A 25849-nucleotide genomic window follows, 5' to 3' on the forward strand; every position below is an offset into this window, starting at 1 on the left:
TCAGTTCCCAGGAACCGACTTATCCTATGGCTGTCTAGCCGCTGACTAGTGGCCATAGCACTGCGCCCTAAGTTATTTTAGAATCTATTTAATGACGGGGAGAAAAAATGATAGAATGTCTTTGAAAGACATACTATTTGTGGACGATAGGTAAAAGGAGATAGATTTAAAGTGTAACTGTGCTTTCCAATTAATCTTAAGACAATTCTAAGAAAAAATTAGAATTTTAACATGGTATCACTATAAATATTGTAAATTTTGAATACAATGAAAAAAGCATTAAAAGCAGAAACTAAAATCAAATAAGTTTCGACAAACATTAAATTAGGAACAGTCCCCATAGTTATTCTCAGTGATGTGGGGGTGAGGATAGGGAGTTTCTAGTATTTATTTTTTCTGCAAAATATTTTCCATTTCATAAGTTCATTAGTAAAAATGAATGTATGCCAATTGCAAATACAGTATCAGGCAAGCTTGGCTGTTTCAAAGTTGTAATTTATGTTTTTCAGGTGATTATCCCTAGCAAATATGTGAGAGAATACATATATGTCTCATTTGAAATGGAACAAATAAATCATGGTGGCAAAATGGAAGGTTCTCCAATAACCGTAGTGGAAGAAAGTTGAACTCTGTTTAAAAAGATGAGTGGCTGTCAGCATATCATGCTCAGTTCTTTGGGTTGCTAAAATCCATTAATGTGCCAACTATTTTCAGTACCTTTGTTTCTTTCTTAAATGTAAACAATCTGTGCTATTGTCTTTAAATTTTTATACGTACTCCATTATTTTTTTTTACATAATATAAGTTTGAAATCACATTAAATGTGCTTTAGCTTTCCCCCCATCAAACATTTCAGATTAAATACTTGTGGTATATAGGGCCAAAAATTAATATGGGGAACTTTTGATTGTATCTTCTCCTCAGAATCAGAGCTGCTTTGGGACTCTATGGGCTCAGATCCATCCCTGACAATACCTGGACTTCAGCAAAGCTTTCAACCAAGTGCCCCATGATATCCTGATGAGCAAAGTAGCTCAAAGTGGGCTAGATGAAACAACGATCAGGTGGATCCACAGTTGGCTACAGAATCAGATTCAAAGAGTGCTTATCAATGGGATCTTCTCAAACTGGGGAGAGGTAACGAGTGGGGTACTGCAGGGCTCAGTCCTGGGCCCAGTGCTCTTCCACATTTTTATTAATGACTTGGAGGAGGAGGTGCAGGGAATGCTGATCAAATTTGCAGATGACACAAAATTGGGCGGGATAGCTAATACTTTGGAAGACAGAATCAAAATTCAAAGGGATCTGGATAGACTGGAGTGCTGGGCAGAAAACAACAGAATGACATTTAATAGGGATAAATGCCAAGTTGTGCACCTAGGAAAAAGAAACCAAATGCACAGATACAAGATGGGGGATACTTGGCTCAACAACACTACAAACGAGAAGGATCTTGGAATTGTTGCAGATCACAAGCTGAATATGAACCAACAATGTGATTTGGCTGCAAAAAAAGGCAAATGCTATTTTGGGTTGCGTTAATAGGAGCATAGCTTCCAAATCCCGGGAAGTACTAGTTCCCCTCTACTCAGCACTGCTTAGGCCTCATCTGGAGTACTGTCTCCAGTCCTGGGCACCGTACTTTAAGAAGGTTGCAGACAAGCGGGAGAGGGTTCAGAGGAGGGCAACAAAGATGATCAGGGGACTGGAAACAAAGCCCTATGAAGACAGACTGAAAGAACTGGGCATGTTTAGCCTTGAGAAGAGAAGACTGAGGGGAGACATGATAGCGCTCTTCAAGTACTTGAAAGGTTGTCACAGAGAGGGAGGCCAGCATCTCTTCTTGATCATTCCAGAATGCAGGGCACGGAATAATGGGCTCAAGTGACAGGAAGCCAGATTCTGGCTGAACATCAGGAAAAACATCCTGACTGTTAGAGCAATACGACAGTGGAACCAATTACTTAGGGAGATGGTCAGCTCTCCCACACTGGAGGCATTCAAGATGAGGCTGGACAGCCATCAGGGATGCTCTGACTTGGATTCCTGTATTGAGAAGGGGGTTGGACTCGATGGTCTTATAGGCCCCTTCCAACCCTGCTATTCTATGTTTCTAAATGCCAGTCTTGTACATTTGCAGAGCTGCAAAGTAGTTTTGCTACTTAGCATAAACACAGCAGCTATTCTTAATGGTTTCTTTAAAACCAGAATTTCTTCTCACAAATTAAAAGTGAAATAACTGTGAATACAATGTTTCATTCGTTATTATAACCATAGTGCATGTTTAAAAATATACTGCTGATACGTCTATGCACACTAACCACATAATGTGAAACTTGAAAATAATTAAAATCTGATTTTCTTACTGTGGACTGCTTTGAGAGCCATTATTGAACCATACACATTGAAAAAAAGGAGTACTGGAATACACAACCATTCATTTAAAACATTATACTACCTTTTTGGAAAAACCAATCAAGAAAGTTTACCCCCACTCAAAAATTAAAAAAAACAAACATCACAAAGACCTTAACAACCACCTTAAAAATTATTTTAAAAGCCATTTAAAAGATGCGACTAGACCCTCTTCCCAAATGCAGAGAGTGGAGACCAGTCGTCGCTCCAGTGGGAGTGCATTACAGAGTCTGGAAGCAACACAGGAGAAAGCCCTTTGCCACATGCCTGACAAGTGGGCCTCTGTAAGTGAGGGTGTCTTCAAAAAGGCCTCTCCTACCAATCAGGTTCATAGCAAGACAGGCAGTCCCTCAAATAGCTAGGGCCTAAGCTGTTTAGACTTTAAAGGGTAAAACCAACACCTTCGATTGAGCTCAGAAAACAACTGACAACCAGTGCAGATCTTTCAGGACTGGGGTGGTATGAACATGATACTCAGCACCAGTTACCAGCCTAACCATTTTGCACCAACTGATGCTTCCGGACACTCTTCAAGGGTACTTATCTTTTACACTCTTATCTTAAGACAATTCTAAGAAAAAATTAGAATTTTAACATGGTATCACTATAAATATTGTAAATTTTGAATACAATGAAAAAAGCATTAAAAGCAGAAACTAAAATCAAATAAGTTTCGACAAACATTAAATTAGGAACAGTCCCCATAGTTATTCTCAGTGATGTGGGGGTGAGGATAGGGAGTTTCTAGTATTTATTTTTTCTGCAAAATATTTTCCATTTCATAAGTTCATTAGTAAAAATGAATGTATGCCAATTGCAAATACAGTATCAGGCAAGCTTGGCTGTTTCAAAGTTGTAATTTATGTTTTTCAGGTGATTATCTCTAGCAAGTATGTGAGAGAATACATATATGTCTCATTTGAAATGGAACAAATAAATCATGGTGGCAAAATGGAAGGTTCTCCAATAACCGTAGTGGAAGAAAGTTGAACTCTGTTTAAAAAGATGAGTGGCTGTCAGCATATCATGCTCAGTTCTTTGGGTTGCTAAAATTCATTAATGTGCCAACTATTTTCAGTACCTGTTTTCAGTTCAGGCCTCTTCAAGGGTAGGCCCAAGTAGACCATATTGCAACAGTCTAACCATGGCGTAATTAAAGTATGGATAATTGGGTAGTGTCCATTCTGTGCAAGCGGGACCCACTGCTAACAATGTTCAAGGGTGTCGAGTTATTTGAGTTATTAGAAACAATATTTACTTGATAAAAATTTTAAAACTCACACAAATAAAGAAGTTAAAATATCTTGTGAAAACTGCCAATATTTAAATAATTAAATATAGAGAGTATTTAGAATTGAGAACGGAGAAAAACCAGGGGAGACAATCTATTCCTTAGGAATAATTCAACATCACCTACCTTCCCCACTCAACATCACCAGCTATAGATTATTCGAACATATGACCACCCAACTATGGAACTCATGTCTTGCTCTGCATTCCAGCTTATCACATCATCAGGACTGTAGCAGGAAGAAGCAGGGCCTTTACATCAACTGCCCCAAATCTACAGAAGCTACTCCCATGAGAACTACAATTCCCCTCTTTATTGGCCTTGAGAGGTGGAAAACAACTCTTCCATTTCTCTTGCAATTCCTCTGCCTGGCTTTATTTGTTCTCCTTGGTGCTGTTTCGTTTTTAAAGTTATTGAGTTTGTTTTATTTGTTATACTTTATTTCACCTTCAGTGCTGGAAAGACAGGAAATAAATATGGGGCAGCCTCACTACCTGATACTCAAATTTATTGGACATGTGAATGAGCGGCAGAAACAATATATACCACATTTATAGTAGTAACACCCATTACCAAGCAATCACAGGGTTGAAAATGCTACCATGTAGTAAGCAGGTTGCTTATATTCATCCTACAGCAGTCCAGCTTGACAACAGCCTGAGAAAGCTAGCTGCGGCACCAAATGCTGCACTCAAATTCTTTTCCAGGTAAGATATGGAAAATACTAAGTTCCTGTTTGGTGCAATGCAATATGGTGAGAAGTAGTAATATGGAGTAGTAATATGGTAAGGCAGCAACACCAGAAGGCCCAGAGAGTGAACTTTATACATTAGGGCCTCCAACAGTCATAGTGTCTGAAAATTCTAAGTGCTAGGAGCCATTGATACCATTGCTCAGAGAGGTCGTGGCAGTACGAACACTTGGTGGACTGAGGACTCTGAAACATCTGTTCCCCTCAGTACCCCCTTTGCCATCACCACCTTTCAGGGGAGCAGAGCCAGAAGCCACACAATACCAAATATTACCTGGTGTTTCAGATACGTTATTGTGAAGTAGGGATGTACAGATTGTGTAAAATCCGCTCTGCCTGTGTTTTTCGAATTGTCGGGTGCCTTTTGTTCTATCCTCTGTTAACAGACGGATTTGATTTTTTTTCATTATGTGCAAAAATACGGAAATAATTCCATAAGAGGGTTCACAACAATTTACATAATTTACCTCAGTACATAACATTTACCATATTGCCCCCCATTCCATTCAACTTTTCCCAGATATATTTACTACTGTCAGCAGAAACTTGCGTATTTTCCAACGAATAAATATGAGTACATTTTTGGAAAGTAAAAAAAAGATCCACAAGTCCACGGACCCCACGCAGCCTGAGGAGGTCAGTCTGCAGTGGATTCCACAGGTCAGATTCTCAGAAATCCAAGCTCATTTTAGTCCATCTCAAATTTCTCTAGCATCACTATTGTGAAGTGATAATAATCACTTAATTATAATCACTATCATCTGCCTGTAGATCTAATTCTATTATTTCAAACTACTTTGAGATCCATTATGGTTGAAAAGCAGCATACACATGTTTAAAAATGAATAAAAACATGTTGCTTTTCTTCCATAACCAATTCCAAAATAAAATAAGTGTCCACATATTGACTTAAGAAATATGAATACAACACATAGCCAGCATTAAAACAAATAGATGTAAGTAATAATATTCCATGATACATACAAAAATTTAACTTTAGCAAAGATCACACAGAACACATCTTGTTGTGATTTAAGTACTCCATTTACACAAGCATGTTGCAATAGTCACAACATTTTCCCTTTGCCTCCAAATAAACCACCTGCTTCAATCCAATTCAAAGCATTCCTCTGAGGTGACTTACTCCAAACTGAGGAAACCAGCCCTCAAGCAAAATACACAATTTCTGCCTTTTTCTCTGTGTTTATCACTGCTTTACTACTGTGTTTACTACATCTACAGTAGGCTAAAGTGTGTGGGCACACCTTTGACATAACGATCCCTAGGAGACAATGAAGGGTCACTTACATCAACTAATATGCAGCAATACTAATAAAGGACATCATTTTCTGAACAGAACACTAAGAGCTTTTGTTTCTCTAGGATCCAGCTTTCCAACTCTGTGCCAACACTGATGTACCCTGGCAGTTCCAAATTGGAAGGAAAGCTTATGTTTGAATGAAACAATACATCTTGTTTCTTTGCTTTTTCAGGACTCTGGAAATTGCTTGGATTTGGACTTTTTAATGAGTATTTTTAACCATTTCTCAGAATTGCTATAAAAAGCACCCATTAAAAACCTTTTCATACCCTTTAAGAAGCGTCTCAAAGCATTCTCTGTACTAATTCCTTTCCCATTTGAACTCCTTTGCACGTTTAAGTAAATCCCATTGTGTCCAGTGGGATTTATTCCTAGTTAGGTGTGCATGGAATCACGGCCCTAGTCAGTCAATAACCTGGTGTATCAGTTCCTTATGGTGGTTTTGCGTGTGTGTTACCCTATTATATTGTGCGCCTAACACTTCCACACATGATTATTGAATGAGTCATGCCAGTTGTGTGTGTGTGTGTGTGTGTGTGTCTTAATAGCACAACTAAGAACCGGAGCTACCTAAACAGATAAGAAACCATGCTTGCATTCAGAGATATGTAAAAGTCTAGCGCCACACTTAAGGAGCCCATGGCAAGAAGCGCCAAGACTCGGGTGATTGGGGGAAACAGATGGGGGCAAAAGGGAGTATTTCTATAGAGAAAGCGAAGTCAGAATCTGCTAGGGGCAGACTAGTTCCACAGGAGCAACTGGGCTGGACCCCTGTCGCCTTAACCTCAGGGGGCCGCCAGTTCAGCTCGAGGAATATGCGAACGGGGTGGGAAACAGTTCAGTACTGGTACTCCCTGACACAGAGGCAAACACTGGTTACTCCTTGAACCACAGCCTCTCACGGAGCCAGGGGGCGACCTGAGGCGCGGGGGCGGGCGGAGGGGTGGGGGCAAGGTGAAGTCAAGGGAGCTGCGCCTACGGCCCTGAGAGGAAGGGGCTGGATGCCGCCAGAGGAGGGGAGGGGAGAAACCCGCCACCCCCAGGCCGGAGAAAGAGACCCCGCCGTGACAGTGTCAGCGGCGGAGACCCCCACAAGACAAAGATCCTCCCGCACTCACCGTCCACCGTTTTCTTCTTGAAAAGCGAGGCCATGGCGGCGGCAGACCAGCGGCGGGTCGAATTGGGCCACCGGGCTCCTTCCTGCTTCTCAGGTGACCAGGAAGCTGCTTCAGCGAAGAGAGAGCAGCCCGCCTCCCGCGCTCGGGCGAGGCTGAGGCACCCGCCGGTTGGGAGGACCCGGGGTGGAGGGGAGGGGAGAAGGAGGAGCTGGGCGAGGCTGGAGGCCGTCCCTCCGCGCCGTCGCCTCCCGTCTCGCCTGCCCAGAAACAGGCTTCGGCTCCGGCTTCAGTCGCGCGCAGGGTTCGCTGCGGCGGCCCTGGCGCGCTGGCTCTGCTCCGCACGTGAATGGGGCTGCTCGCGTGGGTAGTAGCGGATTACACGTGACGGGGCGCGCGCGGAGCGTGTAGGCGGGCGAGCGCTTCCCCCCGGAGCCGCCGCCGCCGCCGCCCTGGCACGACTGATTTCGAGCCTCACGAACCGCGGCCCCGTTGGTGTGTGAGAGAAACGGCCACCCGCTTTCCCCATCCCCCGCTGCCCAGCGTTTTGCGCGGAGGAGGTAGAAAAGAAAAAGGGCAAAAAACGTTTACTAATGCGACGGTCGAAGTCCCAAAGAAATGGAGCTGTTGAAATGTTCACACAAATAACAGCGAGAATCCAGTTCAAACTAGGTGTATGGTGTTTTTTTTTTTTAGAAATTGTGATTTCTTCTTTTTTAAAAAATTCTCAGTGGAGAATTAAGCTTTGAAACATCGATTGCAGCATTTTGGAGATGAGTCAGCGAACCCTAAATTTACAATATTGAAAGGACCAGGCCTGAAGGTTGTTGATCCGGATCTGATGGATTTTGTACTGGCTGATGCAACTTCATAGGGTTTCCTAATCGCAATCCACAAGCCTTGATATGGCTGCCTGCCGTTGAGCAGCCTTCCCCAGCCTGGTGCCGTCTAGATGTTTTGGACTACTGTTCCCATCAGCCCCAGCCAACATGGCCAATGGTTGGGGATGATGAGAGTTGTAGTCTAAAACATCTGGAGGGCACCAGGTTGGGGAAGGATGTCCCTCTAATTCAGTAATGCAGGAGACAGTGCTGGGTGGCACAACACAACTGTCTGGGAGGCACAAGGGATTTTTTTGGCTGCATCAGTGTGCAAGGTTGGATACATGTATTTTCTGTGTGGACAGATGGGGAGGGGTCAGTGCAAGCATGCAAGCTTGCGTGACTGGAATACCACAATCCAAGGATAGCCAACTGTGCTTGCTGGTTGGATGTGGCCCCTCAAGCAGCCCTCCCTACCTAGTCCTAGTGGCCCTGGTAAAAATATTTTCAAATGAGTCAACGATTTTACAAATGTTAGACCACACTTTTGAATTTTGCATGCCATATGTAAATGCATGTTATATGTAAATGAGGGTGTATGAGAAGAGACAGCTGCCTCCCTTAACACATGCATATGAGAGCTTCCCTTTAGACCATGTGCTGCATAATTGTGAAGCTACATGATGTCAGTGTTATGAAACTCAGCACACCAGGCCTCAGACCAACGGAGAATTGAACTGGCCCCATACAGAAGTTGGCCCTCCCTCCCTGATTTTAATGTGGCTACAGAAGAGAGGGCCTTCTCAGTTGTGGCACCCCACTTGTGGAATGAACTCCAAGGAGGTTTGTTTGTTTATTTATTTATTGCATTTATATCCCACCTTTTTTCCTCTTGCAAGGAACTCAAGGCGGCTTACATTCTCCTCCTCCTCTCCATTTTATTCTCACAACAACAACCCTGTGAGGTAGGTTGGGCTGAGAGTCTGTGTGACTGGCCCAAAGTCACCCAGTGAGCTTCCATGGCCAAGTGGGGACTAGAACCCGGATCACCTGGCTCCCAGTCTGTCACTCTCACCACTGCACTACACTGGTTCACCTGGTGCCTATGTTGCTCTCCTTTCAGCACCAGGAAAGATCTTTCTTTTCTCCCAGGCATTTTAGAGACCTAGTTCTAGATTGTTATGGCTGTTTTATCAATTCCTGTCCTGTTCGTTGTTTTGCATTGTATTATATTTTATTCTTTTAAATATTTGTATTGTGTTTTATATATATAACTGTTTCTATAGCATTTTAGTCTTTTAACTGTAATCCACCCAGAGAACATTGGTTATTGGGTGGATTAGAAATGCCATAAATAAATAAAGGAGAGAGCAATCCTATGGCTCTTAGACAGCATCTGAGGGTTGTTTGGAGTCCCTCTTCCAACTGACCTTGGGAGAGGGGAGTCAGAGATCCGCCCTCACAGCTGGCCTGGAAAAAGCCATGCTGGCTTCTCTCCGAGGTTGGAAAAGCAACCTATGAGAGGGGGAAATGAGTTCTGGTGGGCAGGGAGGAGAGGAAACTGGAGAGGTCAGGATACAAGCTATCCTGAGGCTTTCCAGCCTCCTTCCCTCCCCCTCTGAAGCGCTCCAGCTAGACCGGCAATAAAAATCTCCGTTGCTTCTCCCACCCTGCATAGGATGATTGTAATCTTCTGAGTTCAGGGGTTTACGATCATCAAGGGTGCAAGAGATAGGACCACGCCCTAAGTCAGACTCTCTTGATTTCTGCTTAGAGAAGAACCTTATGGGGTAATGTGTTAGAGATGTTTAGAAATGCAGACAGTCCAGGACTGATCCCTTCCAGCCTAACAGTTCTGTGCAACGTGCTTCGTAAAGCTAACAGATGCTGTGCAAATGCCGGAGAGCAGAATAGTGGAATAAAAGTAAAGCTGTGCCAGATTTTTAGTGGTGCTGGTGTTTTATATTGAATGTGCTCTTTTGAATGAGCAAAATTATTCACCAAATGAGTTGCCTGTGGTTTTTTTTTTTTTAATTAGCGTTCATTTGAACCTGTTGGTTGCTTCCTTTTGCGCTTGCCATTTGTTAGGATGGGGGTATATTGCACATGAGGAGAGGGAGCTGCCACCCCATCACTGTTGCCAGGGACACTGAGGCTCTTGCTTACTGCCTTCTGCCTTCCCAGTTGACTTCCATCAATAAAATCATGCGACTATATACGATCAATATATTACACCACAAACCAATTGATACGATATCTTGAGCAAATAAACCCACATGGGTCAATGCAGCCAATAGAACACCATATAATGTGTACAAAATAATGTTCTGCGTTCTGCCAAAGGACATGATGTCTGCATATTACTGAACAACCATGCAATGAAACTATTGATGAACATAAATGAAACAGTCACCAAATATAAACTAAAAAAGCAGGAAATTTAAAAAGTAACAGCACTTTTGGGTTAGCCTTCCATAAAACACACTTTTTAATGTAAAGCTATCATATGACAGTTTAGTAGTAATTGTCATTACAAGATAGAGACCTGTGCTGAAAGAGAATTGTGTTTCATGCTATAATAGCCTTATCAATCTTGCATAGAAATATTTTCTGTTGTAATTTCAACTTGTAATCACATCCCAATGATGTACGCTGACATATGCGGGCATATGCCAAAAATGTAATGACATATGGTCAAATTTTCCTGGAAGCGATACAGTATTGCTTTAAAAAAACACAGAACAAGTTTTCATTATTCTTTATAAAATCTTTTTAGGAATATGCATCTAGCTTCATATTCAAATTATCTTCAGAATAGAAATCAATACTAGTGCATATAATAACATAATTACCTTGGAAATTAGAGATAACTGTTAAGTAGGCTTCAGTGGCGAAGTCTTTTTTGTGTTCTGATATCTTGCTGCATTCTTGAGAAGTTAGCCAGATTGTCTATAGTTGGAGGAAGGCTCTTCATTTCATAATATTATGTCTTCAGAGAACTCTACAAAACAGACACCACAGCTCTGTAGCCACCCTTGTTTCTGACATTTTTATCCAGCAATCCTATCTCCGAATCTGATTCTTAAAGCTTGTAGATCTGTGTAGCTGCAACCAGGCATGATGAAGTGGCATATACTGAGGTAGCTACAATGACAAGACAAGTGCGGAAGGTCCTCCTGCACATCACTGTTAAAACTCAGTATGCTATTTTGCTATCATATCTGAGGCACATCGCATTCCTCCAGCTTAGCTGGCTATGTGCTGACTGAAGTACCTTGTATGCCTCATAGACTACATCTGCATTTTCATTTTGTTGTTACACGCCCTGAATCTTCAGAAAGGGGTGAGCTTCAAATTCAAGTATAAGATGAGTTTCTCATTCCCAGTTCTACCCCCTCTCCATTCAATTCCATACCTTTGCCTGATGTCACTACATTGCATGTGGCAGTAGAGCCTCTCACTAGCGATAACAATGTAGTGCTGATTCTTGCTGATGTGCTGGCATAGGGATCTGAATTTGCTTTTAGTACAGGGCAACATCACAAGCTGTGATGTTACTTAAATTCTGATAATTGAACCCTGTCATTTATTTGCAGTTTTTTCATTCTGTGCTTTTCTGAATATTTACTAAGAGCACAATCCTATGTACTCTTAATAGGGAGTAAGCCCCATGAACACAGTGAGACTTACTTTCACATAAACATGCTCTGGATTGTGCTTTTGGCTGTTTCTTTTTTAATTTATGTATTTTGATATTTTACCTTTTTTTTACAACAACAAAAGAACTACTATCAGGTCAAATGCACTGGAAATAGATAAAACACATCACTATCTAGCCAACTGTCTGCAAACACATGTTATCATAAGTACCTTATGTTTTCTCTTCCCCTTTTCTCTTTGCAGCTGAGAACATTCGATGCTAAAACTTCTGGATGTGATACTTAATATATGTTGGTTTTTAAAACTAGCAAACCTTGCCTCTACTATTAGGTGGCCTTTGATAAGCCTCCCTCATTGTCCCCACACCCATCTGCAATATCAGGATGATGATATTGACCAGTGTTATTGTAAGAATTATGACAAGATAATCAATCTGAATTATCGTGTTTCTTTTCAACATGATGATTATAATAACAAATATTACTGGGGTTTACTTCTGAATAAACATGCATAGGATTTCACTATTAGCCATGGAAACTCATTGGATGACCTTGGACTAATGGCTTTCAGACTAACTTACCTCGCAGGGTGGTTCAGTGGATACAATGTGGGATGCGGAAAACACCATTATATATAATGCTTTTATATTTTATATTGTTTTATGTTGCGCTATTTGGTTTTAATTTTTGTGAACTGCCCAAAGAGCTTTGGCTATTGGGCGGTATAGTAAGTAAGTAAATAAATAAATAAATATTCACCTGGAGTTTCTTGGAAGAAGGGTAGAATAAAAATTGCAGTAAAACCCTTTAGAAGCAAGTCCTGCTGTGTTTAATGGTGATTGCCATCTTGGTAAATATGTATAGGATTGCAGCCTTAGATATATGAATTCTAAGTATTATTATTTTAGAAAACTTGAAAAGAAATATAATTTAATCCTTGCCTTTGGAAAAAAAATCCAGATGTGTGGATTCTTAATTTTGATTGATTTGTGCTTTTTAAAAAAGTGCAGGCTAGTCATATTCAGTATTCAGATTTGCAAGCATATGAACTTTCCAAATTACCTATTGGCAGACAACTACTTCCCTTCTTTTATCTCTTGACATTAATCTCCTTGCGCAGTTGGTTTCCCTGCAGCTGTATATCTTTATTCCAAGGAATTTAAAAGATAAACACATCATTTGAAAGAAGGGGGAATGCAATATTTGAAGGACTATAGTTTTCATTTGCCAGAATTATGTTATCTCGCTATTAGCAAAAACATTTAAGTGAAATATTCTTCCATCATAAGTTTTTATTCACTTTCGTTACTTCACTTTTCATCATCTAGCATTGTATTTGTGACAGAACATGCTGTTCTGTCCCAAGATGCTGTTTGCCCATTAGAGGTAAGTCATCTTCTACACCAGTTGCATTTGCTACTTTAAAAAATACTTGGGGTAGCACTACATGGAACGCACTGCTATAGCCTGTTCCTGACAGTATGGATAGTGGCTGCTGAGCATGTATAGGAAAGGAAGAATCATCAGATGGACCCTGAAGAATGACAATACTAGTAAATTACAGTAACAACATTTGAACTGTGCATCCCCAAAAGGCAAACACAGGTAGTGATTTATGAAGGACCAGTATCAGCAAATAGGCACAATTGAAACATATGTCACCTGCTTTGGAATGTCCCTCAGAGGAATGAACAAAGCTACTAAAGTATGTTCCTGGCAAAAATTGTTAGCTAAGATCCACGAACATAACATGAAGATTGTAGGATTGGTGATTTCACAGGGAACTGATAGATATAAAACGTTAAACTGGGTACAGCATTTTTTGTTGATGTGATCCAGTTATACAAACAAGGCAGAAGCCCTCAAAAAAAATTTTAGGATCAAATGCTTGGATTTCAAGTCAAGCCACACAAATGTTATTCATTGCAAAACAGGCATCAAATTACTGGAATTAGTCACAAGCAAACAGAAGAGTGTTTAGTTGGCTCTAAGTGTCCAAATCTAGAAAGCCCATGTTTACCATTCACCACCCAGGAGGACTTCTGAAATTGCCAGAAGTTCAGCATCTTCTGGAGCACTCTCTTGGAACTACAAAATAATGAGGAGGAAATAGTACATACTATAATTGTAAGCAACACATTGTTGCTGCACGATGTCGCTGTGGTACATGAACTGACAAAGAACAGAGGGACTAACAGAAGAACAATAAGACTAACTCGACATCTTGACAATAGATTAGACAGTTCTTTGATATCCAAAGATCAGAACCAGTGTATCTCTTCAATGTATTTTGTCAGGTGAGTTTAACTGAGATATAATAACAGGGATCCTGTTTGTTGCCTCTCTCACAAACTTCCAAAGTTTTTGAAGATTTATATTTTGCCATTTGATCGAATGATTTTCAAGGTAGTTTACAATGGATAATAATACACACATGCACAAACCTAAACCCACTCAGTTTCGTAGCCCTTGATCCCCTGGCTGATGGATGAGGCCAAAGCATGCTTCCCTGCAACTCTGGAATCCCAATGCAACTGGCTGTTGGAGCAGGGTGTTCTTTCTGGCAGGGGTGAGGAAGCTCCCTGCAGCTGCCCCATTGGCCAATGGATGGGCCAGGCTAGCTTCCCCTTGCCTCCCAGTCTCCCTTGGTCCCCTGGCCAAAGGCAGAGACCAGAATATGGTTCCTTTCACGACTGCACTCCCAGGGAAACCTGGGCAAGGTTGCCAAAAATTAATTGCATGAACATGCATATTTTTTATTATGTAAATAACAGTCATGGGGAAGCCTGAGCAACTTTGGACTGGAGGGCTTGGAAGGGCTGTTAAACTCTCTGACCTGGTTTGCATGTCACAGCAATTTGTAGATTATTGTGAATGAGCCCAAATTCTCCAGCAGCAAATGGAAGCAGCTAAATAACACATGGATAAATAACTTCCATCTGTGATTATGTTATGGGTGAGCCATGAACTGTGGCTTGGGTCTCCCCTGTCAAGCCAGAAAAATAATGATTTGTTGGTGGGTTCTTTGGGTTGAAGTCGGAAATGGGTATCTCTTTCTCTCTTCCTGGCATGAAGAGATTGGTGCTAATATAGGCTTTCCTTGAAATGTAAATAGCTATGAAAGGCCATTTTTGTGAGGACTGTGGCCGGGAGAGAAAGAGTTAGATTTCTGTCCCCAGTCCCAATGGTTCTGAAGCTGCTCATGCTATTTCCATAACAAAACCTGCACTTTAATTGCATTCCTGTAATTAATGTGATTTCTAGGTTGGTCCTTAGGAACATTTAGTCACTGGTACAATGATTAAAGATACAAAATTGTGCAGGAACCGGTATCTTAAAAAATTCAGTATACAATGCAACCCACAAAACATTTCTTCTGGATAGTGCCAGATAATATGAAGGAGACTTTCTGTCTTGGTTGTGGGATGTGCGCCTTGGCTCTAGTGAAGTGTTCCTTGCCATCTTGTTTATTTTCAATGCTGCATGGTACTCCTGGGTAATCTTATACTGTGACTGATAACTTGAAACAAAACATACACATGTCAAGGAAATATACAATTGAATTCTGTCCCAGTGACTGAGAAGATGTGATAGATCTCTTTCTTTCCCATTTAGTTATACATTTTTTTTTATCTTTAACAGGCATGGAGGGCAGAGAAATTGCTTTCTACAGGTCTTCCTCGAATATTTTATATGCTGAGAAAGACAGAAAGACAAGGCACATATAAAATATTTGTTAGTTACAAAAGGAACCTTGGAAAAGGCGGGCATTTTGTCTAGAGCCCTATGAGGTACAAACATTATTGTGAAGTAATTAACTGGGGGGAAATAAAGTATGTCAAGTATGTTGTTTCCTGATTTTCTACAAGGACAGAGTACTGGAGAAGACAAATGTAACTGGAGAGATAAATTGTTTATTTTTATGTACTTTATAAGCACCTTAGTCCATCATGGACACAAAACTTTAATATATGTCTCATTTAATATTTATAGCAAAGAGAAACAGTGAGCTATGAAAAGTGTAGTTGCTGTAACCTTTAAGCTAAGTGCATGTTTCTTTGGTCCTAAAAGGCACATTTTTAAAGGCGCCACTATTAGTCTGATCAAGATTTTCCTGAGTGTCACCATACTATGCTGCTGCAAGCTCCACTGAAATAAATGGTGCCTGCCAGAGTGAGGTAGTTTGAGACTTTCATCCAAAGTCTAGCTTCATCAACCAAGTACGGTAGGTAAATGTGTTTCTTAAGGCTGTTCATAAAACTGTAGCTTATATTGTGAAGCCATTTAACTTGCAAACTCTGTATCTTTAAATGACTTTGCCCAAGGTAGGACAGATATCGGGGGCACCACCTCCAAAAGCAAGTGGTATAGTGTTTTATCATGAGTGTAAAGATTTCCTTAAGGCATAGAGTTTAAAAAAATGAGATAGATTAGATGAGGGTATTTATTATTACAAACTGCACAGTCAACTGGGATTGCTGATAAATGCTCTTACTATCATAATAGCCAATCTTGTGTTAATTCTAGCCTGAAGCTCCTTGACTTTTTATGTGCAGAGATAATGGGGGATAAAAATACAGATTTTTTATTTTTTTTTGGTTGTACAGCAGATTCTTTCCAACCATGTCAAATAAATTATACAGGCCTGCAAACTAAAAGTGGTTTGGGCCTTGGAAGAATTCCCAGCAATATTATGCAAAAGTTATTACCCTTGATAGTTAGAGGATCTTGTATTTTATAGTTGATGCTATTTGAATGAATATTTTCTTTGTAGAGTGTTGGCAAATAATCTACAATTCCAACCTCACACTTCAACAAACTACAAGAGAATTCCTTTCAAACATACTGGCTTTATTTCTTTTTACTGTATTTATATCATCCTTCATTTGTATGTGCTGACATATTTAATATACATTACACATGAGTATATACAGTTATTAATCTTGCATTACACATTTTCTTTAGGTGGTTGATTCTTATTAAATTACATAACTCTGTTGATGCTAAATCTTTTTAGCCTGCTTTGCCTTTCATTATCTGAACTGCCTAAATTGCTCCCAAGCCAAAATTACAGTGCCCCCAATAACACAATTATTTAAGACCTAACTTTTAATTACCAGTAACCTTTTTAAAAGTGTGAACATTCATATTAAATTGTAGTAGAACTCTTGCAGAATTTTGTAAAACTGAATGTAAGGCTAACAGGAAAGTAAAATCAGGACCCAGATCCTAAACATTGGATGTTAAGTTGCAAATAACTGTGCATAGTGTTGCAGCCTTAGTCAAAGACCATTGATTTTGCCTCCCAACTACTTAATCAAATGACTATGAAAATATTAATTCATTTGAGTAAAGATGAAGCCTGTACTAACTGGAAATCTGATCCTTGAACTTTACAGAATAGGAATTACGAAACAAGCTTAATAGTTAAAACATTGCAAGAGTGATATTTTTATTATTTCTGATCCTTAATATAGCATTCGTTCTCCCAAGTAAGCCAATGCTCGTCAGTTTTACGGCCTATTGAGATACAAAAAGGCTGTCTGAAGAGCCAGTCTGACAGTAACATGTTCCATATCTACCCTGAAAACTTGATGTAAAGCCATGGAAGTCACTAAATATCAGCTCCCATGGCATATGCAGCTAGAAAGACAGACATATTTTGTGCTGTATTGGACCCTAAAGTGTTATAAAAAAATAGCTTTTCCTCCTTCCCCTCTTCATTCTCTTTTATCACTGCAAGTCTATGTAGGCAGAATCAAATCGCTTATGGAAAATCTATTGTTCATGGCTTGCAACACTGTTAGTCAGTAGGCCCTTGAGTGTAGTTCATTTTTTGTAGTATCATGAGATGGCTAAAATTTTTTAAAAATAATAAGCTGTCCTTCCTTTGTTCTCTGTTTGGCTTCAGATATTTTAAATGTAAACACTGAATTAAAATCGGAACAACATTGGATTGAATCCACACTAAGTCGCAGTTTCAATCCCATTGAAATAAATGGGACAGGTTCAATTCCTATTGATTTCAATGGGACTAAAGTATGAGTAATGGTGAAAAGTAATCCTAAACCCCCCTGCCCTCAAACAGCCATCTGAGGGGTAACCTAAACATGCCTTTAACCATACGTAGTGGAGCAATGTATGCTACTTGTCATTCACTCTCCTGCAAGTAAGTGCAATTACTTAGAATCAAGTCCTTAATTTGGAATTAAGTCCTTAGTTTGTCCTTTACATACTCATGGCTGATGGTGTGTTTCTAATATGTACAGGGGCTGCTGGTTCTCCTGCTGATCCCTGGCCCATAGAATTACAAATTGACCATGATACCACATATTCATGTCTAGAAGATTTTTAACCAAGATTGGGGCTGGGTTCATTTTCCTCAGATGGCTTGCGGAATGTTCCATAACTGTAGAACATGCAAACTCTCTACTATAAGATGTGCAAAATGTTTTGATGAAGCCTGTATGGCTGCTTAATTACCATTAGTTGGTCGTAATGTTTTCTGTGGAGGTATTAGAACAGTGGAACGAAACATTTCGTTCACATTTGTGCTGAGTAGGACATTTAACTCAACAATTATCTTGTTGATAATTGCCTAATCAGTGCCATTATAATTTGCTAAGTAAGCTAAATTCTGATTTGGATTTGAAACACTTACTGCTAGGTCTGTTAGGGCTGATTCTCAGGTTCATTCCCATTCATTCTCTTACATTAATGAATATATAAGCAGGATAAATATATAAGGGGGATAATTGACAATATGTTCCCATATTATTGCTCTTTGGGCCTTTCCAGATGATAAAAAATAGAATTTTAACCATAGTACTATATTTTTACAGTCCTCGTTTCAATACCACTACTGATATCCTGTCCCTATGTAATGGATGGGAGTAGCCAGTTGTGATCCCCTAAAACAGACCTTTCTGTCCCAGGCTTGAGATCTATTTGTTTTAAAAGGAAATCCCACAGAACCTTGTATTTCCCCTAACTGATCTGTGCTAAACCCAGGAGAAGACGAGTAAACCCAGAATAACTAGCTTGGCCCCCAGAGTTGTAGTTGTACAAGCACTTCTGGTCATGCAAGGGACATGGTCTTCATTTTTCATACAGTCCCCTGTGACTTGATATGTATGGCTTAATTCAGCCATATCTATATATTTTAGAGGGACTATGTCTTTTAAGTGCTCTTTTTACTCCATGAGGACATCATCTTAAGGCATAATATAAAGGAACGTATTTTAATTTATGTATTAAGGAAGCAATCTCCTATATGTAAGCAGTAATCTACTACCGGTGCTGTTGTGGGAACATGGTAAAAGAAAAGTTTCTCAGAAAACAAATTAATTTTTGCAACAGAATTATTTGTAGATTCTGCAGTATTCTAGCTCAAACTCAGAAGCTGAACTATAGAAAACAAAATTACTTGTGCTGTTTGTCAGTCATAACCAAAGCAGTCACAGAGTATGAACTGAGAACAGAAAGCCATTTATTCCAATTTCTTCTTGCTGCTGAATTGATGTATGACCCCAAGCAAGTGAATCCAGCCTTCTGCTTACTTCTACATCTTTCAAATAAATGCACTGCTCTTCATGGGGATATTGTTTAGACTGAAGCAGATAATATTAATACTTTGAAGTGTGTAAGAGTTTTAAATTTAGACATTTGGTATGTATTAATTGCCTAAGAAAACACAGGAAGAAACCCTGCTAGCATCTAAAGCCAAACAGACAGGAAATAAATATAATGAAATAATTTATTAGGCACATCTGCTAACTGCTCATAGCTAGACAACCTGTAGCTTAATTGCTCCTTGTACAGCATTGGATTTATGGATAGTCTTTCTGGCCCAGTATTGAAAGTAGGAAACCCTGCCTCAGGCACCAAGTGTGTTGTACAAGGAACATAGGTAGCATAATTCAGCTGTGTCAAATTAATGTTTCTATCATGGGACAAAATAGCATAATGAGGGAAGACTAAGGGCATTAAGGAGAGCTAGTCCTTCAGTAGGACATCCCCTCAGATTTCCTCTTGCGTGCGTAGAGAAATGATTTCATCCCCCCCGCACCCCCCCCCCCAGTGAAAACAGAGAGTTATAGATTAGCTTGGGTGCAGTGTATGACCTGAAGGGACTCTGCATTGCTAATTACTGTTTTTGCAGGTTTCATCGCATGTATAGTTGGGATGATTTAATAAATATATGAATGATCTAAAATATAATGACACACTAGAAACTGAATATTTAAGAAATGACGTATTTATTTATTTTTGTAACATTTATATCCCGCTTTTTTTTTCTCTTGCAAGGAACCCAAGGCAGCTCACATAGTCCTCCTCCTTTCCATGTTATCCTCACAACAACCCTGTGAGGTAAGTTAGGCTGAGAGTCAGTGACATCATCAGACTACCTAACATGAGAAATTTCCACAGAAGTTTCCACATAAAATGAGATCATGAGAGAAGCTGGCTCTGCTTAATCATCTGTTATGATAACTAAACTTGTTCATAGTAGCTGGAATCCCACACCTGGTTTGTGTTTGGAACTATCACTTATAATTATTCCCAGAAATTCTGTTAAAATGTAGGACAAGTATGGTCCACAGTTTGCAAAGTCTAGCAGCACGTTCTCTTTGGTCACTGATAAGACACTAAAGATAACAATCTTAAAAGAAAATGCTGCTTCCTTTGTCTGGCTCTTTATCAAGAAGACCTAGTCAAAGAAAGTACTTCCACTGATCTCACCAAGTTTAAGCATCTTATTAGTGTCTGCCATTTTGTTCTTTGGTACAAGAGCTTTCTGTGTTTTCTCTATTTATGTTGCAATGTTAAATTGCCATACACATCCTGGCCCTGGTCAAATTAATGCCACAATATGTTATACTCTGGACCATCTTGGCCATGAGGTACATTTTTCTCCCTCTGTCATGATACTAGAACCCAGGGTCATCCCATGAAGCTGATTGGTGTGAGTTTCAGGACAGATAACGATGGAAAATAAAACTGCCAAGATCCTACTCTTCTTATACAAATCTGTGGTGCGACCACACTTAGAATACTGTGTACAGTTTTGGTCATTGCACCTAAAAAAGATATTGTAGAGTTAGAAAAAGTGCAGAAAAGGGCAACTAAAATGATCAAGGGGCTGGAGCAACTCTATGAGGAAGGGTTACAGCAGCTGGGATTGTTTAGCTTAGAAAAAAGGTGGCAGGGGTGGGGACAAGATAGAAGTGTACAAAATTATGCATGGTGTGGAGAGAGTGGATAGGGTGACATTTTTCTCCCTCTCTCATAACACTAGAACCAAATACTAGGACTACTTTTAGACAGATAAAAGGCAGGACTTCTTCACATACCACATAGTTAAACTCTGGAATTCACTTCCACAAGATGTAGTGATGGCCACCAATTTGGATGGCTTTAAATGGGGATTGGGCAAATTCATGAAGAATAAGGCTATCGATGGCTACTAGTCCTGATGGCTATATGCTACCCCAAGTATCGGAGGCAGTATGCCTGTGTTCACCAGTCACTGGGGAACATGGGTGGGAGGGTGCTGTTACACTCATGTCCTGCTTGTGGTTTTGCACAGGCAGCTGGTTGATCACTGTGTGAACAGAATGGTGAACTAGGTGGACCCTTGGTCTGATCCAGCATGGCTCTTATGTTCTTAGGTGTGCAGATTTGGGTTATAATTATTGATGGGTACTGTTGCTGTAAGAAAGCCTTGAACTGGCTGCTTGAATCTCCCCTAACAGTCCTACAGGGGCTCTCTTAATGCAGAGAAATGGAACTTTTAGTTTAAGCTATGTCTGTATACCTCATACAATGGACCAAATTATCACCATATACAAAATTGTTTAAGAAATTTCACATTTTAGGTGAAATAGGGGACCTGAAACAAAATGTACCAGTCTGTTGTGTGAAGCCTGTTGAAGTCTGTTCAACAGTGAAGTTTGCTGTTCCAGATGCCAGCCAGCCATGCCCTTTTCCAGGATACTCCATTCCATTTCTCCTCCACCCTGTTTTTCTGTCCTTCACCATAACAGTCGGCATTCCATACCTCTGAGCATGCTCAGTCCTCCCCCACACACACACTCGTACTTCATGTGTTTTTTCAAGGTGACTTGTATTCCTGCAAATCTTGGGGTCCCCTCGAGCCTTTTCTGTGGGTACTGTTATTTGGGATCCACACATAAGGAGCCACACTCAGAGAATGAGTTTGTTACTTGTCTATATGATGCTAAAATGCTGTTTAAGTGCTTTTCCACACAAAGCTGTTAATCTGCTGTATCTACTTTAGGCTTTGTTGCAGAATTGAGATCCGAGCTCTAGCCTTTCCTGGTTCTCTGGTACATAACCTCTAGGTGGCACTGTGCTATAGTGGAGTATCGCAATTACACAGGTAGGAAAATATATTTTCTTTTGGTTTCATAAATAATAGTCCATTTTTCCCGCTCTAAAAAGATCCTGGGAAAGTGCTCTTTAAAAAAAACAAGTGAAACTGGAAGGTCATGATGTCATCTAAAGAACCCATAAACAACTGTAAAGATTGACGAGCGCACAATAAATGCCTTGTGTAGAAAAACTCAACAAGGTCAGGTCCAGTTTAATACTGTATCATTCCATACACTTCTACAGAGATACCCTTGATATGTCATCATGTGAATTAGGGAGCATCTGGCCCAATGTGTAAAGACAATCGTTTATGTGAAAGAAACTAAACAACCACCTCTGTTTCAAACCATACAAGAAAAATGCTCGGGAGAGAAGTAACTGTAGGCAGTAAACTTGTAGTACTATTGAGAGAAATGGGGCTATAGGCTTTTCTGTTGCTGACAAATGATGATAAAAATGCAGTTTTCTGATTGTTGTAACATTTGCATTCCAAATGTAAGAGCTAGTTTTCGGAAAGAGCTAACAGATTGTCATTGCCTGAAGCACTGATATGCCAGTGATAGCTCCAAAACAGCTTATTTAAATATTTTTCTTAACCCTTATGATGCCTTCAATAGAACATGGTGAAATGTCAGCTGCATGGCCATTATTCTGTGAGCCTATGCACTTTGGACACACATACTGATCATTTGAACCAGTCATAGCACTCAGTTCTCTGTTTTACCTGGTAGCAATACATGTGGAGGAATGTGTGGTGTTTTCAGCATCACTTTACACATGTGTATTTGTTTGTTTCCATGCTGTTGTGCAGGGGTAGGCAAATCTTTTGGGCCATGCGCACATTTGGCAACTAGAGAAACTGTTCCAGGCACAACCACAAAATGGCTGCAATGGGAAGTGTGGCAAAGGATAAGTAACCTGCCCAAAAGACCAAGTACAAGACAGAGGTGGGGTCTGAGCACACTAAACAACTCCTTTGAGCCACAGTTTTCAGCACCAAGAGAAACCTATTTCACAGCAATCCCAGCTGCTGGTAAGAAATTGTGTTCATTAAAAAAAAAGGAGGGGGTAGGGCAGCTTGGTGGGCACCAAGGTGTTCCATGGGAGCCATGTTGCTTACCCCTGCTGTAGTGGCATTTGTGTAAATGCTTTCCCATGTCTGATTTTGTTTTTATTGCCAAGGCTGAATTAACTACAGATCTCTGCCTGTCCCTCTAGGGTACCTTCCATGTGATGGGAGCTCTGGTAGGCATCGCATCCATGTCTTTCCATTGTTGTTTGTCCTATACTTACAATGGTATGTGTTGCCACATGTGAGTTTAGTCCTTTGAGTGTAGACTAAAAAGTTGTCATGATAAAAGCCCCTTTCACATGTTCAACAGAACACGTATGGGAGGGGAGCTGAATCGCACCTACTCATGCTGCAGGCTCGGTGCCCTGATGCATGTTCAGTTGAACATGTGAAAGAGCCCAAATGTGTATAAATAGTATGCACACAGGCTTTGTCCATGCAATTATGAACCCTTGGATAGGTAATCAGCCATGAATGGGCATAGTCCCATTTCCTCCTGTACACTCATTCAATTGAATGTGTGAAAGGGACTAGAATTGTTCACATGTACCCTCCTGTTGCAGGATTGCTACTTGTTTGTCTTCACTGTGCTGTATGAAGTCCATTTTGTGCCTTTCATGACCTTTCTATGACAGTTTGCTGCGCTACTTTTTGCAGGGTTTTCTGTTTTCTCTAAGATTTTCTAAATTGAAAACTGAAAGTGGAGTTTGATTAAGAAACCTCTGCCTGTTTGCCTGTTCCATGTATGCCCATACCCTAAATGCAGTCATGATGTCCCTACCATCTGTCCTGATCAGAGAAAGGAACAAAAGCATTTTACTAATATACAGATGATGAAATGTGATCATCAAGTGATCCACCCTATTGTCCATATTGTGTAGGAATATGGATTCGTACAAAGGGATTATGGGGAGAATGCGTGGCTTTCCCTATGATATGGAACAGTGCCACATCATAGCAAAGAAACTACAGTAGGGAACTTCTTTCAGCATAAGGGCCAAATTCAGTTCTGGAGAATCCCTTGGGGGCCACATTGCAGTGGTGGGCAGGGCTGAGGGCAAAAAGGGTGGGGCCAAAAATATAAAACAAAAACCTAGCATATTCTAGCTTAAAGCTGTTACTTCCATATCTAAGCCTTAGGAGAGGCAAGTCTGCCTTTTAGAATGGGGAAAAACCTGCACAAACATTGGGAACCACCAAAGTATTAGTGGTTAGGGGAACGGGAGTAGGGCAGGGGAAGGGGTGAGGCCACCTGGGGAAGCCTGGATTGGGAATCCAGGAGATCTGAATTTGGCCTGAGGCTTCACACCCATAAACTACAACAAGCTCATGAGAAGGTTGAAGACGGGAATAGTAAGTTCAGAAGAGCTAGAATTACTACTTTCTTGCTCAATGAATTCCTTTGCATAGATAATAGGTTTGTTGTTGGCTGGATCTGTGGAAATGATGTTGTTAAGGTGAGGGAGAGGAAAACACCATTGTGCAAGACAGCTTTCTTAGCCTCCTGAAAGCAATCCCTCAATGGAAACATGTAACCCCATAGTACACACTACAGAATTCAATAACGACGACATAAGTTTATGCTTGTCTGGTGCTTCTTCTGCCAAAGCAAACACAGCCAGAGATAGCTTTCTGATGAATGATTATGAAGAACATAAGGTCAAGAGAATTCTGTGCAAATGATTCCAATACTATGCTTAGAGCAGACCCGTTGAAATCAAAGGGATGTAAATTAGTTGTGACTAAATTAGATTTCATTGGGTCTACTCGATGCATGGCTGGATCCAACCCTGTGTGTCTTTTAATTTTACATTTCAGGGTTGAGTCTGTCATTTGGATGGCTAGTAACTTGCAGCAAGAACTAGATGATACCATTGTGACTGAGGTATGAGACTGGTAGGTTAATGAATGAATTTATTACACACACAAACACACTGCTGTCAAAAATCCAGCATTGCCATGCAACCAAAAAAAATAAAAATAGTATGGGACTTTACAATAATAACTGTATCTAAATTAACACAAAGGACAGTTGGACCTAGAGGATACAGAACTGGAATCCATTACCAATTTTCACTGTGTTTCTCAGAGTGTGAATAATGATTATGCTTGGTTCTCTGGTGAGAAAAAGTAATGGTCTACCATCTGGTGCTAGAAGAATTGCATAGAATTCATGTTTGATACCACAGCAAAAGCTTTAGATTATGAATAGCAATGATGTTTCACTCTTTTGTCACACCTTAACTTTAGCACCTTTTAAACTTGGTTACGCCTCCATTATAGCTCAGTCAACATGATCTGGGTGCCCTTCAAGTATATAATGAAGAGTTATGGTCTTGCCCACCAAAGTCTATGACATAGTACATCAGTCTCTGGGCTCCTTCATGCGGGGCTTTTATGCTGCTATGGAGATTGCTTACTCACAGAAGTTCGCAGGTCCTATACATGATGCAGTCCTCCTCCAGGGCACCTCCCGCTCTTTGTGAGCTCTTGCGTTTTTCATGACAGTAAAGTCCGGCATTTTCCCTCCTCCCACCATGGAGTTGATGTAAATGAGGGTATACTGTTTAAGTTGCTTTATTGCAAATTAAACAACAGTGCCACCTATGGCTTTGTAATGAAACACATAGACCTTGTTGAGAAGTTTAGGGTTTTTTTAAAGCCACGTGGGATTAGATTGGGTTCTTTCCACAAAGATTATGGAAGCAGAAGCCCCAGTAAACTGCAGGATTTTTAGCCTTGTGTGAAGCTCTCTCAGATGCTACAGCACATGTTGGTTAGTTGCTGCTACAGATAAATATAGGGATGTACGAAATACTCACCTGGCTCTGCGCCAGGGCATCTGCGGTGGGGGGGAGGCACTCCATCCCTCCCCCCAGAATCCTTCCTGGCCGGCTCCGCTCCACAGCAGGTCCGTGGAGCTGCCGGCCGTAGCCGGAGTTCTGGCTGCAGCTGGGCTGCTGCGGCTGCAAATGGTGGCCATCGTAGCGGCTGCCATTTGCATCCTTG

General features: G+C 40.6%; 1 protein-coding gene and 1 long non-coding RNA gene across 7 annotated transcripts in view; one reads left to right on the forward strand and one right to left on the reverse strand.

Annotated features, from left to right (window-relative positions):
• CHMP2B (charged multivesicular body protein 2B) overlaps positions 1-6991 on the reverse strand; it is a 19769-nt gene extending 12778 nt beyond the window's left edge. Inside the window, exon 1 of the mRNA XM_084843492.1 lies at positions 6897-6991. Within this exon, the coding sequence (XP_084699618.1) occupies positions 6897-6930 (34 nt within the window). The 5' untranslated portion in view covers positions 6931-6991. The remainder of the gene's footprint in view (positions 1-6896) is intronic.
• Positions 6425-25849, forward strand: part of LOC146349785 (uncharacterized) — a 27675-nt gene continuing 8250 nt past the window's right edge. The window contains exons 1-7 of one of the 6 annotated variants that reach the window (XR_014789082.1): positions 6425-15164; positions 15445-15598; positions 19681-19743; positions 21674-21775; positions 22580-22801; positions 22987-23065; positions 24659-24725. This is a non-coding gene — a long non-coding RNA (uncharacterized LOC146349785). Of the gene's footprint in view, positions 15165-15444; positions 15599-19680; positions 19744-21673; positions 21776-22579; positions 24737-25849 lie in introns of all 6 variants that reach the window. The other 5 variants (XR_014789080.1, XR_014789079.1, XR_014789081.1 and 2 more) reach the window with 5 other exon arrangements.

The sequence above is a fragment of the Heloderma suspectum genome, chromosome 3, assembly GCF_057233095.1.
Source record: "Heloderma suspectum isolate Gila_16-S chromosome 3, 16-S_ref, whole genome shotgun sequence".
Lineage (NCBI taxonomy): Eukaryota > Metazoa > Chordata > Lepidosauria > Squamata > Helodermatidae > Heloderma > Heloderma suspectum.